The 16,394-nt window shown below is 36.2% G+C and overlaps 1 protein-coding gene across 8 annotated transcripts in view; it reads left to right on the top strand.

Moving 5' to 3' along the window:
• Positions 1-15,008, top strand: part of Dap160 (dynamin associated protein 160) — a 149,795-nt gene extending 134,787 nt beyond the window's left edge. For 7 of the 8 annotated variants that reach the window (XM_069815518.1, XM_069815517.1, XM_069815516.1 and 4 more), the window contains 5 exons: positions 1,260-1,506; positions 3,796-3,876; positions 10,564-10,737; positions 13,770-13,925; positions 14,780-15,008. In XM_069815518.1, the coding sequence (XP_069671619.1) occupies positions 1,260-1,506; positions 3,796-3,876; positions 10,564-10,737; positions 13,770-13,924 (657 nt within the window). In that variant the 3' untranslated portion in view covers position 13,925; positions 14,780-15,008. Of the gene's footprint in view, positions 1-1,259; positions 1,507-3,795; positions 3,877-5,805; positions 5,887-10,563; positions 10,738-13,769; positions 13,926-14,779 lie in introns of all 8 variants that reach the window. The other variant, XM_069815512.1, reaches the window with a different exon arrangement.
• Positions 15,009-16,394: the final 1,386 nt, after the last annotated feature.

Raw genomic sequence — 16,394 nt, 5'->3', positions numbered from 1 at the left:
GGTGCACTGGAAGGAATGGTGAACAGGAGAAGAGTTCAGGGCAGAAGATATCAGATGATAGACGGCGTTAAGATAAATCGATTGTATGCGAAGACTAAGAGGAAGGCAGAAAAAAAGGGAAGATTGGAAAATGCTAAGTTTGTAGTGAAGAACCTGCTTTTGGGCAGAAAATTATGAATGAATGAATTTGTAGCTTTATATAAAATGTAACTAGAAAAAGACATTATTTTATCTCATGAAGAATAAAGAAAACAGCCCCAAAAGTCGTTTAATGTAGAGAACTACATGGTGGAAGGGAACCTATTACATTAATTCACAGAAGCAATAGATTAAGTCAATGTGAACAAGTTTTGTCAAATACGTTTTTTGATACATCCAGTAGTTTTGAGAATACGAAATGTAACGTGTTGCAATGCTGCAGAGAGTACCAGTGCTCCTTGAGGTCATTGCTCGTCAGTGGGGGTGAGAGTAACTGCACTCTGCAAGACTTGCGAGAGGAGAATGTAAACAAAAACGTCTCATCACATACGTTTCGATAATATTACCGTACATCAAAACGTAAAGTATTCAATGAATTAATTACGCAAATTGTTAGCTTTTTAACATTCTTTATTATGCTATAACCTCTTTAAATCTAAATTTAATATCATGAAACTTATTTAACATTCATTGTATCTGTTGATTTCTTTGCTTTTTACTTAATTATAGAATAGTAAAGAATGTACATTCTTATAAAACAATTTCCATTAAAGATTCCTTTACATTTGATGTAAACTCATAATGACATTATGCAAATCTAGTCTTTCAGGTAAAGCTCCCTGTAAAGCAGATTTGAATAATTTCAAGGGAAAAATTGTTCTGGGGCCGGGTATCAATCCCGGGACCTCTGGTTGATCCGGGGCCGGGTATCAATCCCGGAACAATTTTTCCCTTGAAATTATTCAAATAACATTATTAGGAATACACATTTTGTAACTCAATCTCTATTTAAGTTACGGTACCATCTTCAAAGAAATTAAAAATAAATTAATTTAGAAAAGAAATTAGGTTTATAGTAATGTTAAGTATCATTGTGTCTTTATTTTTATGTGCATTATTAACATTGAAAATGTATATATCCATTTTATTGGGTTATTTTATATTATTCTCAACTCTAAAAAAGCTGCTAGCACACATCACTAATTCTCATTAGGAAGACAGTAGAAAGTAATTAGAATATGATGTGTAACTATGGTTACTTTTCTGTGTCTCTGCATTAGCCAATATTCCTCAACGAACTTGCACTACCGCAAGATTCTGGACCGTCCAAAGCCCACAGTGAGGGTAGTGGAAACGAATCACCAGAACTCTCAAGATTATTGCGACTTCAGGACGTCAGGAACAAGACATGCTACACCATGATTGCGTCTTCTGTCAAGGAACGCAACTTGTGGTACAAGTGCCTTGAAAATGCCTGCAGTGATTATCTGGAAAACGAAAAATGTCATTTACAAAGACAGCAGTCAAGTAAGTATTTACAGCTATAAACTCCTCGTGTTATTTGATCAAAAAAAAAAAATAGCTTCTTTATTTCCTTATTTATGGAGATTACTATAATCACGAAATGTTAGATATACATCTGAGTTTCATTAATATTCAGGATTTAAACTATTGTAATAAATAATCTATGGATAAAACAATAGCGATAAATTATGAAATTGGATCCTTATAGCAAAATATAAACATAATCGTGAATTATCAGTATTGTGTTGTTTTAATTGCCACTGCATAGTGCAGATACTGATTTGTTGTTGTTGTTGTTTTTTTTTTTTTTTTTTTCAAAATACAGTTTGATTGTAACAGACAGGCACTTTTGAATGTTTTAAAAATATATTGCAACATGTGCAATGCTGCAGTTTCGGAATCATCCGGATGTTTAGTAAGAATAAATGAGGTTTCATAATTCTAACTGTACCGGGAGATAAACTGTAATACCAGAGTTATATTTTAAAAATATAACATTCTCCTGTCCACGCCTGTGGAGTAATGGTTAGCATGTCTAGCCGCGAAACCAGGTGGCCCGGGTTCGATTCCTGGTCGGGACAAGTTACCTGGTTGAGGTTTTTTCCGGGGTTTTCCCTCAACCTAATATGAGCAAATGCTGGGTAACGTACGGTGTTGGACCCCGGACTCATTTCACCTTCATCTTATTCAGACACTAAATAACTAAAGCTGTTGATAAAGCGTCGTAAAATAACCTACTAAAATAAAAAAAAAATTAAAACATTCTCCTTCATATGACATAAATAATTGTAACTATTCAATGTAGTTATCCCTCAGTATGTACTTGAATGAAAGCACAGGGGCTTAGTGACCTCTTGGGATGGGTTTCGAATCAAGACTAATGTTGGCTGTGAACATCAAGGACGTAATCACTCTGTATGTACAGCGCATATTGTTTCATAGCTACCACAATTACTTCTTTTGTTGAGATTCAAATTGTTATATCACCGTAATTGTGGAGTTGTGTCCAAAAGTAGATGTATCAACTTTTAACGAAAATTAAGTTGATATAATTTTTGTATAATTACAGTAGACTAAAATGAATCTGGTTTTCCAATTACTTTCAACCAAATATGGACAAAACCAATGTTAAAAGGGCTTTGAAATTGCGGTTTACGTTCAAAAGCAGACATATTAAGAAACATATTTATCTTATTCTTCAGTCTCTCTTTTTTTTCTACCAAACGCGCACATATTCCATTGTTTACTTATGGAGATATAAAGTAATCCATACAAACACAGACAAATGTAAAATGATTCTAAATAAGCCTAATCAATATTTCCAATAATGAGTGAAATTTATTCTCTATTCCAACTTGTAGCATTGACTTAAAGTTTTCTATAGGCACTAACATGAAGCAATCTTGTATTGGTCAAATAAATATGGGATCTCGAAAGAGAAAGCTTTTGGGAAGAAAATGATACTCTGGGATGAGTTTAGAAGCCTTTAGAAAAATTTTCCTGTGGAGTTAAAACTTTTCTACTACCAATACGAAGAAAATAATTATTTATTTTGTAATCATAAAAACTTAAATACTAATGGAATCTCCAATCAAAACTGGGAGAAAAAAAAATACAGTTTTCAATCAAAAGTGGACAAATCCAAATTCTTCTTATTATTTTTTTTTACTACTGAAATACTGAAGAGAGAAATTTGGTATTAACAACAATGAACCAGATGTTACATATTCCCCCCCCCCCCCCCGATTTTTTCTCTTAATGTGAGTGCCAATTTCGGTTTTTCTTATTTCCCGAAAAAAATTGAGGACCTTTTTTGCAAAACTTGCTAACTGCAAAATTTGCAAAATTGAGATTTTTACGGATTCGTTAACACAAGGCAAGCCTCTACATGATGTTCAAAGCGTCTTAGTAAAATTGGATTATTTCTCTTCATTGTAGTGTGTCAAAGTGTGATTGTTTTTTCAAAACTTGCTTCCTCCCATAAGTGAGAGATACAGCGAAGCTTGGTTACTATAGTGCTTTGTCTCTCCTGTAAAATTTAGTTTTTTTTCAGTTACCAAGTTTTGCAAAAACGGTCCTCAATTATAACGTAGATATGTTCGCTTTTGGACGCAAGCTGCGCAATTATTTAAAATCGAATCCATGTTCTTAAAACATCTTTACTCACAGTTACCCCAAGAAGAAGTTACGCAAGTGCCATGAATAATCTTGTAAGATATGCTCACATCAATTTGTGATATATTTCTCAATCATACAAATTTATTGTAACAGAAAATTGTCTGCTATCCACAGAGCAAGCCCAGTTTGGGGCGTGTGGCAGGATTCTGGTTGTCGTGATGGAGGGGTTGGGGCTGAAACCCCGCTCTGCCAGTGGTAAGCGTGCCTGCAGGTCTTACAGCTTGGCACTAATCAACCCCCTTTGGTTGCTAGGCAACACACACTGAGACTGTTCTGTGACTATAGAAAGTAGTGAAGCCACTTACCATTTCCAGTGCATATCAATTTTCTGAAATCATGCAGATATTTAAACTGAACTTGAAATAATTTGAATTATTCGTTTTTTTTTTTTTTTTTTTTTTTTTTTTGCGATTTCTTTACCATTGCGTTACCACCTTAAGGTACAAACATATTTACATTCTTGGATTTGTCCATACCTGTGGAGTAACGGTCAGGACATCTGGCCGCGAAACCAGGTGGCCCGGGTTCGAATCCCAGTCAGGGCAAGTTACCTGGTTGAGGTTTTTTCCGGGGTTTTCCCTCAACCCAATACGAGCAAATGCTGTGTAACTTTCGGTGCTGGACCCCGGACTCATTTCACCAGCATTATCACCTTCATATCATTCAGATGCTAAATAACCTAGATGTTGATACAGCGTCGTAAAATAACCGAACTCCTTGGATTCTAGTTGAGTCATATGTATTGTATACGAAAAAAAAAAAGTTGAGTTCCGACACCAATTTCACCCTGAAAATAAGGGGGGCGACAAGTTGCTGTGAAAGTAGTGACCGATGGAGAGGTGCGTATAGGCAGGATCACTCTAGTGATGTGGAAGGGTTAGGTGGCAGGGAGGGACAGCACATACATGTCATTTCCTTTCCTTACTAATCAGGTGATCACAAAGAAAAAGCGAGATCAGGTGAGCACAAAGAAAAAGCGAGTTTTCGTGAGGTCGAATCAATGACAGATTAGGTTAGGTTAGGCTTTTGGTATGCCTTGGAAGAAAGAACACATTCTTAGACAATTGAAGAGTGCAGGAAAAGAACGAGCTTGTCCTCTTCTCCTCAAAAATGAGTTATACAAGTTGTTTGGAGTAGGAGTCTATGTAGTTTAAGTCCACACCTGTAGAGTAACGGTTAGCGCGTCTGGCCGTGAAACCAGGTGGCCCGGGTTCGATTCCCGGTTGGGGCAAGTTACCTGGTTGAGGTTTTTCCGGGGTTTTCCCTCAACCCAATACGAGCAAATGCTGGGTAACTTTCGGTGCTGGACCCCGGACTCATTTCACCGGCATTATCACCTTCATCTCATTCAGACGCTAAATAACCTAAGATGTTGATAAAGCGTCGTAAAATAACCTACTAAAATAAAAAAAAAATCTATGTAGTATAACCCTACAAATGAAACACTGTGACAATGCAAACAGTCTAAATGCTATGACAGATTTTAGATGGGGCGTACAAGGAAAGAATATGCTAAAGACAGACTTTAAATTGCTTTCCTGAGCAATTTGCTAAAATGGACAGAGCTCGTTCTTTTCCTCTACATTTCAATTGAAAACCAAAAGCCTAAACTAACCTACCTAAACTGTCATTGATTCGACCTTACGAAAACTCGCTTTTTCTCTGTGATCAGTAAGAAAATGAACGGAAATGAGATACATGTGCTGCCCCCCCCCCTCACCTGCCGCCTACCTCTTGCACCTCAACAAGGTGATTTTGTCTGCTGCATCTCCCTGCCGGCTCCAACTTTCCACTCTTATTTCGGTGTAAAATTGTTTTGGCACACAATTTTTATTTTGTTACGGTACATATGACTCGACTGGAAGCCAAGTATGTAAATGCATTAAACCTTAACGTGGTAACGCAAATGTAAAGAAATATCAGATTTTGAAATGGATCATAGATTTTGTCTCCGAAATTTTCATTTTAATAAAAGCACGTTATCTTAACAGCTAACAGTTGTTGATTTATGGAAAATCATTACTTTCTATAGCTCACTGATTCGCCCCATCTTCAGTGTTTGTTGTCTAGCTGTAGCTTTACTCTCTGCTGCCTGTATACTTAGTGCATGTTGCATTTCTGTAGTTCTCCGTCGACCGCCGAAGGGTTGTTTGCAGCTCGTTATAGTAGGAGCCACCAAGTTAGTTACAAGAAAAAAACCAAAAGGTAAATTTAATATTTATGTAGTATAAAAAATATGGGTTGTAGGCATTGAGAAATAACTATAACAGAATGACAGACATTGTAGCACACATTGCTTAGTTATATTTTTTAGCATGTTGAGAATTATGTATGCATGAATGTGCATGCTGACAAGAAATGTAAGTCAACTTATGTATACGTTATTTCCCAGTAGAAATAAATTCGAAAATATGTATGGTAAGACTTTCCTGTGTTAAATTTCAACGTACCTCGTTTACATATTTCGACCTATTTATGGGTCATCTTCAGAACTGGTCGTTGTTGGCCTTGGCGCCACTTGTTCTGTTTCTGTGAGGGTGTATTCCTGTGGTATAGTGTAGAGTCGAAGAGTTTGTGTGTTTTGAAGTTGAGTTGTGTGTTGAGAATTTCGTTGGGGTGTGTTTTTGTGTGTCTGTATATTTCATATTGTTCTAGTGTGTTTAGAATACAACACAAACACAAAAAATACATCACACTAACATACGAAAACAAAAAACACACAAAATTGCAACCTCATTCAAGAAATTAAATTACAACATCACATACAGAACAAATAACGCTCTACAAAAACATCTCAACACACAAACAACACAAACAAACAAATACAACCACACAGGCGTATACAAACTCAAATGTAACACCTGCAACAACTTCTACATAGGACAGACAGGCAGATCGTTTCAAACACGTTACAAAGAACACATCACAGCCATAACAAAATTACAAAACACCTCCACATATGCAGAACACATCACAAATGCTAACCACACCCACAGAGACATCAACATAGACATGGAAATACTACACATCCAACCAAAAAGCCAGAAACTAAACACACTAGAACATCACATATTCATTTTGTATGAGGTCTCGCCCACCTCATTGAATACTACACAGCTACTATGAAGTAGCCAATATGTATTATTACTATTTAATATGAGAAAAATTCGTACTGCCACCGGGAATCGAACCCAGGACCTCTCAGCTCTGCGCGCTGAGCTCTCTTTCCAACTGAGCTGTGCCGGGACACGGTCCACGGCGCCGGCCGAACTCCTCTTGTAATGTTTTACGGCCTTACTACCTGCATTTAAGACGATACAAGTCATACATGCAGGAGCGCATATTTAAATGACTTTGTGGCCATATTCAACATCAGTTTGTGACAACTGCTAACAGTTAATACATCACATATTCATTTTGTATGAGGTCTCGCCCACCTCATTGAATACTGCACGGCTACTATGAAGTAGCCAATATGTATTATTACTATTTAATACGAGATCGTGTCCCGGCATAGCTCAGTTGGAAAGAGCGCGCAGAGCTGAGAGGTCCTGGGTTCGATTCCCGGTGCCGGTACGAATTTTTCTCGTATTAAATAGTAATAACACTAGAACAATATGAAATATACAGACACACAAAAACACACCCCAACGAAATTCTTAACACACAACTCAACTTCAAAACACACACACTCTTTGACTCTACACTATACCACAGGAACACACCCTCACAGGAAACAGAACAAGTGGCGCCAAGACCAACAACGACCAGTTCTGAAGATGACCCATAAATAGGTTGAAACATGTAAACGAGGTACGTTGAAATTTAACACAGGAAAGTCTTACCAAACATATTCCGAAGTGATACAGTGTTAAAAGTTGTGTAATCAAGATGTAGAAACAAATTAATTTTTTCTCTAACTCGTAATACCCAGTTTTCTTATTTAGACTATTGTGTTTAAAGAATATAAAAAAAACGCTCATTCTTAAGAGGATAATCGCGTAATCCTAACAGACTCTTAGCTGTGGACGTAGTTTACTTGATAATTTTTTACTTAACAGATTGCAGGTGTGGCTTTAAATCTGGTCTAGGATGATGGATTTTTAAAAACGAAGTCCATAGCATGGTTTTCTTCTTGAAAAAAGTAAAACCAAGGGTTCTCTATCATACATTTAGTCCACACCTGTGAAGTAACAGTTACCGTGTGTGGCCACAAAACCAGGTGGCCTGGGTTCGATTCCCGATCGGGGCAAGTTACCTGGTTGAGGTTTTTTCCGGGATTTTCCCTCAACCCAATATTAGCAAATGCTGGGTAACTATCGGTGCTGGACCCCGGACTCATTTCACCGGCATTATCACCTTCATCTCATTCAGACACTAAATAACATAAGATGTTGATACAGCGTCGTAAAATAACCTACTAAAATAAAAAAAAGTCATACATTCACAGGACGAAAAAAGAATTCTTCCTCCTAATAGGGGAAGGAACATTTATTGATAGAGTCTTGCTTGCCTCAAAATTTAGCTTAGCTATTCATCATCTCTGTCTGTCACCCAGTCATTGTAATACTGTATTCCGTCTTGCACATGTTCTGTCTCGACAATAGAATTAAACTCTCTCAGATTAATAAACTTCCAAAAGTATTTGATTAACAATATGTGTCGGGATTGGAAACCAACTTAAAATATTTTTTCCACCCATATGTATCTTTAAATGGAACAAATCAAATTATCATAAATAAACACGTCGTACCTCAGGTGATATAGTTTTAGACCTACAAAACAGCTGAACAGCTTTTTTTTTTTTCTACAAACCATTTGCTTGCGTGTGGGTTAGTAATGTTAGTTATGCATAATAAGTTCTGCAGTGAAATTTCCATATACACTTTTTTATTTCTTCATGCTTAAAGCCCACAAGCTTCTATTATTACATTCTTGGTATTTTTGCATGCCTATCTGGTATCGGTACATTGTATTTTGGAATTATTATTATTATTATTATTATTATTATTATTATTATTATTATTATTACTATTATTTATACTTTTTTATTTTTATTGTCTTTAAAATTAAATATTGTAGTTAAATTTATGCTATAAATATGCTTTTGATTATGATTAACAATGATTCATATTTGCAGCATTTAACTGTATTTATATAAGTATAGTAAGATTTCTCATGTTTATCAGTTTAAGTGTTTTATCTTAGAACAGCGGTTCTCAACTTTTTTCAATGTTGTACCACTGTTTTTAATTTAGGACATTATCTGTATCACTAAATAACTTTATTATGGGAAAACGCCATGCTTCGCTCCCAGGAATGAACGTTTCTTTGCTCCAACAGTAATAATTGCTTGCTTGATTTAGGCATGTTTAACTAAGAAATGGTTACTCTTTGAACTTATTCAATGAAGTGTTCCATAAAATATGGAGAAAAATGCATTTGTCACATAATAGTAAATTATTGAATACTAAAAAATTACACAATATCCCTGCTGATGCTAGAATCTGTAACCGAAATAAATGAACACTGCGTTTTCGTCTACCATAATACTGGATCTGTATGATAAATAACTACCAAATATTGGGCAACAACATTGCAAACATGAGAGCTTGCATTATGGTGGTGTAGGCGTCAACCAGATGGATACAGCTCAGGTCGTTTTTGTTCGATGTGTTTGACCAAAGTCTTCACAACAATATATTCTTTGAGCCTTATGGTTGTTGTCTCTCATGGTTTATAGTGCATTATAGATTTTGCAACTTATTGTGCAAAATACTGAAGCAGATGAGAGCAAATGGCTTCATTATCAGCATGTTAGAATTGGTAAACAACAACATATTTTATTTTTTAACTACAATTTAGTATACTGGGTGTTCATTTCAAAGTGTGTCATGACGTCACTGTTGATGAGCCAGCGATTTGAAGCGAGTTTCAGCTTTTATGTCAGAGAAGTTGCCTATTAATCAAGGCATTCAATCTGAACTTGAGAACGTGTACGGTATAACTTGAACGTCGTAGCAACAGATGGCGGTCTGTACGGTCTGTGTGCTACCATAACCTCTTTCGAACTGTGTTTTGCGAGGCCAAGTCGTACACAAGGTATTTGTTATCATTGTTTGTGTACGGCAACATTCCACAACACAAATCAAATGCTCCGTGTCCATGTCGACCATCGAAATTAATGTCAACAAATACGCAAGTAATCGTCTTAACCCTCTCCCCATATCTCGACAGTAAGAAAAAAACTCACCTCAGTACATGTTTCGAAACAGTTCACACTCCTGCCACTACCGGCGTCACCGTATGTATCAGTAAGTACTCTTCAGAATGAACGCTGTACTTGCTAGGCAACTTCTCTGGCGGATAGGTAATACACCTCTGTGGAAGTGTAGGAAGATTGAATTCTCTAGGCTCATCGACTAGCCACATGACGGCATAGAGCAAGCCATGACACACTTTGAACTGAACACTCAGTATTGTTACCATTTATTGTGATTTTCTTCTTGTTATTTAACCTGTAAATTCTTGACGTAGTTCTAACGTTATATTTTTAATCATAATATTGTTAAAATATAATTTAAATTACAATTGAAGTGTGCAATTCCAAAACCCTCTAAATCGATTCAAGCAAATTTTTCAGGAAACGAAAAAAAAAACTTACACTGTTTTTATTCTGGAATGACTAGATATTTAGAGGATATTGGAAAGGTAACTATTTTTCAGATGTTATAGGTCAGTAGATTGCATTAATCTTTGCTGTGAAGAGGTACAAAAATAATTTTGCAGAAAAAGTGGATTTACAGGGTTTTGGAACTGTACGCCTCAATTGTAACTGCAGCATTCTCAGCATAGACTGAGTATTGTAATCTGTTTCGCCAGGCAAATGTGGTGTGTTCTGTGAGGTGACAATGGGAGCACAGAAAAATCGGACAAAGGTTGTACCTGCGACTTCAGAAGCACAATGGAATTCAACAATGCAGTTCCTTATCAAAGATCTGCAGGAAGATGTTCTCTGTCTCACAGTATTTGACCGTGGTCATTTCTCACCCAACGGTAAGGAAAGACGAAAATACTTCCTTTGAATTCAGTTTTATGTGGGCTTTTGCCATTTTTAAAAACACTGTATATAAGAAAACTGTGAATTCATTGAAACTTTGTAAACTGAATGGTTATTGTATCCTCTTTTTAAAACTTATTTTACAAGATAATGCCATCAAGGTGTCTTGCAACGTCACCGCAGTGAGATCTGTCCCTGGCAGAACCTTCAGTACTACCCGTTGTCGCTATCCCGGCTGCAGCGAGACTGAAACACTTAGCCACGTACTGGGGTTCTGTAAGAAGGGAGAGCTACTGCGTAACAACAGACACCATCGTGCCTGTACAGCAATTGCCAACCTGCTAAGAAACAGAGGATGGGAAGTACATGAGGAGATTCATTGTGTGTCTGAAGATGATTCTCATAGAAGAGTCGATATAATTGCCATCAATAGAAGAACCCAGAAAGCGATGGTCTTAGACCCTACGATTTGCTTTGAACGAGACACAAATCAAGCACTGCAGATAAATGATGACAAGCGAGCTAAATATGTACCTTGTCTTTCATATCTCAGTGAAAAATATGGCTTTACAACTGGGATGTTACAGGCTTACTATTTGGAGCGAGGGGTTGTTTACCAAAATTTACATGTAATATCCTTAAATCCTTTCAAATTCCCTTTTATGAGGTTCAGGCGTCTCTTCAAATTCTACACTATCATCTATATGTTAACACATAAATTTTTGTTTTGATGTACAAATCGAATCATTATTTTGGTCATTTCATTTCTCTTTATCTTTTATGTTTGTTAATTCCGGATCCCAGTGGTCAACCTCACTTGAGGACGGATGATTTGCAATAAATCTGAGTAGCAGAGCTCAAAATGGCAAACCATTGATTGTCAGAATCTTGTAAAGAATCCAGGAATAGCATGAAACATATCCACTACAGCCACAATCTTCTTTCTCAATTGCTTATCGTCATTCATCAACATAGTATACACTAACGTACCGACTCCACAGAAAAAAGTTCAGTTTCGTCAGGTCTGGTGATCTTGATGGCCAAACAACAGGCCCACCATGACCAGCCCACTAGTGTGGAAAAAATGTTATGTATGTGAAATGTGCTTGGAGACCATCATGTCAAAACCATATGCACTGCCCTACTGCCAAGGGAACCTCTTTCAGGCTCATGTTATCTGACAAAATGTATCCATTGTGCTCCTCTCTATTGCCCCTTAAACTTTTTACACAAACTTCTGAATCATATCGTCGCCTGAATGCAAGAACTAGGTAACTCGAAATTTGCGTTTTTTAGTTACCTCTTTTATAGAATAGAAAAAATCGCACAAAATGTAATCCAGGATCTAGGTAACTGATCGAACGATACCAGCGACATCTATTTTCCAATATAACAAATAGGTAAAAGAAAACAAGACATATTCCTTAGTGCAATAAATAAGTAAATAGGCAATGTCACAAAATATGAAAAATCAAGTTACCTGGTTCTTGCATTCAGGCGACGATATGGTATATATATTAAGGTTTCGTAACCCGCCTTTTTGACAGTTTGCTTCATTCTTATAGTTCTTTGTCATACTCTTACTTAGTGACTCAGTACTTACAATTGAATCTGAGGTTTATGACTTTAGATGCAGCATAAAATAGTGGATTTTTAAAGATGATACAAATTCTTAGCTAACTTTTGAGGGCAGCATTTCTCGTCCAAGTTTGTTTTGCGGGTAGATATCTCTCCAGATCTGTGAGAGTACAGTGATATCTGATGTCTAAAACAGGAAAATTGAATCGGATCCTGGCATTGCTGAGGTTCTGAAGATTTCTATAAAGTCACTGAAACATGCACAAGGAGTGTAACTAAGTTAACCTACAAAAAGTCAATAAGCTACTGCTAATATATACTCCAATCTGGAGTTTAGCGGTAAATTGTAATGTCATATTACTTACAAAATACAAATGGCTTTTAAGGAACCCGCAGGTTCATTGCTGCCCTCATATAAGCCTGCCATCGGTCCCTATCCTGTGCAAGATTAATCCAGTCTCCATCATCATATCCCACCCCCTCAAATCCATTTTGATATTATCCTCTCATCCATGTCTCTGCCTCCCCAAAGGTCTTTTTCCCTCCGGCCTCCCACCTAACACTCCATATGCATTTCTGGATTTGCCCATACGTGCTATATGCCCTACCCATCTCAAATGTCTGGATTTAATGTTCCTAATTATGTCAGGTGAAGAATACAATGCGTGCAGTTCTACGTTGTGTAACTTTCTCGATTCTCCTGTAACTTCATCCTTTTTGGCCCCAAATATTTTCCTAAGAACCTTATTCTCAAACACCCTTAATCTCTGTTCCTCTCTCAAAGTGAGAGTCCAAGTTTCACAACCATAAAGAACAACAGGTAATATAACTGTTTTATAAATTCTAACTTTCAGATTTTTTGACAGCAGACTGGATGACAAAAGCTTCTCAACCGAATAATAACACGCATTTCCCATATTTATTCTGCGTTTAATTTCCTCCCAAGTGTCATTTATATTTTTTACTGTTGCTCCAAGACTTTTTAATTTTTCCACCTCTTCAAATGATAAATTTCCAATTTTTATATTTCCATTTCGTAGAATATTCTGGTCACGACACATAATCATATACTTCGTTTTTTTGGAGTTTACTTCCAAACCTATCGCTTTACTTGCTTCAAGTAAAATTTTCGTGTTTTCCCTAATTGTTTGTGGATTTTCTCCTAACATATTCACGTCATCCGCATAGACAAGAAGCTGATGTAACCCGTTCAATTCCAAACCCTCTCTGTTATCCTGGACTTTCCTAATGGCATATTCTAGAGCTAAGTTAAAAAGTAAAGGTGACAATCAGGTGTAAGGTGTAATATCATCTATTGATGTATAAACAGTGAATTCTTACAGAGGAATATAATCAATGCTAAGTTTGTTTAGTGTAAGTGTTATGTAGCGAAATTGTCTTGTTACTTACAGTAGTGAAATATAGCACACACTATGGTAATTTGTTGCAGAATTTCTGGGTCGAACGGAAGTTCGAATTGCAGAGATCTTAAATGCAACGCAGAACTCTAGTGGACCTATTATAATGAAGCCCCCACTTCGTCTCGTTAAAACTGGCAAGATTGTCCTCAAGCTGGATTTGAGGCTGTTCAACAAGAATACTTGAAGTAAGTTATAACAGTAGCTACAGCACGCCAGAAATCACATCTGGTACACTTTAGTGTTGCTTTGTCGCATTTTATCACATTTGGTACAAAAGTACAAATATTAGCTACAGTAAATTTCGGTCATGTTTTTACATCCTATTACTGTAATGTGTCATCATAACGAAACAGTTGAGGAATATAAAGTATGTAGTGTTAAAAGTTGTGTAATCAAGATCTACAGAAACATTTGAGCAGATGATTTGCAAATCTGTGCTTATTCATCATAGATGATTTTCCACTTAGCATAAAAATCCTGTAACACGAGAAATTTGAGTGTATAACGAAAGGAACCTTCTTCTGGTGTAAAATTACAATGAAACGAGTTGTTTCCAGACGTTTCATAAATATTCTCCTAAAAGTTATAAAGTTATTTTAAATAATATTTTGAGAAAGGACAGCTTTGTATCAAACTAGAGGAAAATGACAGTTTTGACAATAAACTCGTCGGATTAGGATAGTTTTAAAAGAGAAAAATCAGTTTCAAATTACGTTTATTAGTATGATATTTTTCAGCTGGGTGTAATTTCCTAATGTTATCTTTAACTACATTTATCCTTGTCTAATATACAGGGTGATTCAAGGATTTACCGTCTCTTACGGAGTGTATTTTCAAATTCATTCTGAGCAAAAAAGTCTTATAAACATTTGTCCTAATCTCAATATTTTCAAAGTTACATTAATTTGACTTGCTCTTCAATACCAAAGATTAGATTGTTCCTCCTTTTCTCTTCTTCTAAATATTTCACTTTTCTTTTTTAATACATTGTTCTCATTTTGTAGATCCTCGGTTCATTAATAAAATTGAATTGTTGCAGAAAATTTTGGAAGACTGTATCCAGTGGAACATGGTGCATTTGTATAGCAGTATTTCTTATTCTACACGAAGAAAGTGCAGTACAGTTATTACAATTATGTTGTAAGTTTTTCTATATGTACGTAAAGAATTGATAATGTATTCATTATATATGTATATAGCTATTTGTTTATACAGAGGAAACAATTAGATAATATTTGTTTATTAGAAAGATTTATCATGTGATTTTATACATATGTTTATACAAATTGATATTCATTTTGAACTTGTTCCCAATCACTTTCCTGTATCAGTCCTTTGAGTATGTCGATAGAAATGTATACAACACGCGGACAATACTATACTGAAGCTCACACCATATAAAAAGTCGCCTTTCTCCCGCAAGTCACATTTCTAAGGTAAAATTATGTTTTTTAAAGTGTCAATTTCTTTTAAAAATATGGTAGCCCTGGACAATGGCACTGTCGACACCGTTTGTACTGCTATATTTTATTATAGCATTCATATAGGTTTCCGCCAATTTACACTACTCTTGCTGCATGCCTTTGATGTATTTGATTCTGCATTGAGTATCCTTGAGCTTCTGTACAATGACTCAGAGTTTTTGTTCATTCACAACTTATCCTCCCGGAAGGGGGGATTTATACTATACAGCGAGTCGAATTTACAGTAAAACCTCGATAAGACGCGCCTGCTTATTACACTATCCCGTGTAATACGCTTTTTTTGTCCGGTGCCTGCACATTTCATATATAACACCTTTATAAAATACCCCGTTTGTTGCACTCAAGTCCTGCATAATACGCTGTTTTTGTGAAATATTTTTGATGTAATTTTCGGCAATGTACTGTAACAGCAATGAAACATCTTGGTCATTGAACTCACTGGTGCCATTAACCTGAAAAGTATTGGTATTCGATCCTTTACCTGCGCATTTAAACTTTAATACTTCATACCTTAGTATACCCCACCCTCTTGTTATGCTCTCTTATTCGACTCCTTATCTGCGTGGTTAAAGCCTACATACAGTTACAATACCTCACCCTCTTGCTAACCCTCTCTCTCAAACAGCATTCCTCACTCGGCCGTAATAAAATTCTGGGAATTTTTGCTGGGCAGTTTGTTATCCTTTTGTGTATTGAAGTGTCTGTGAATGTGATTACAATGACTGTTAAACGAAAAGCCCTTTCTGGGTCGGAAAAATTGAAAATCTTACGAAATTACGATGAGAACAGTACTCTTACTCAGAAACAACTCTCTAATGCATTAGGAATCTCATCATCGAATTAAGAATGATAATAACAAATCGCAACTCGGTCACTACAGCTGCGACGTCGGGAGGATGTAATTGCAGAAACTGAAGTGTGGTAAACATGAGGACTTGGAGAACACGCACATGGCAAACAACTATAAATGGCTTCTTTTTTTTTTTTTTTTCCGAAAAAATTAAGTACAGTACATAGGCTATTATGAATGTCTTTGACGTACAGTATAGTAATTACATAATGTATTACCTTTCATGAATCATGTTTCAATAAAGAAAAATGCTAATAGACACTGTATATAAGTCAAAATTAGTATACCCGCCTAATACGCGGTCCCGGTTAATACGCGAT

The sequence above is a fragment of the Periplaneta americana genome, chromosome 17 (genome assembly GCF_040183065.1).
Source record: "Periplaneta americana isolate PAMFEO1 chromosome 17, P.americana_PAMFEO1_priV1, whole genome shotgun sequence".
NCBI classification, from domain to species: domain Eukaryota; kingdom Metazoa; phylum Arthropoda; class Insecta; order Blattodea; family Blattidae; genus Periplaneta; species Periplaneta americana.
Note: the sequence above shows the minus strand (reverse complement) of the source record. Positions and strands in the feature narration are given on the sequence as shown.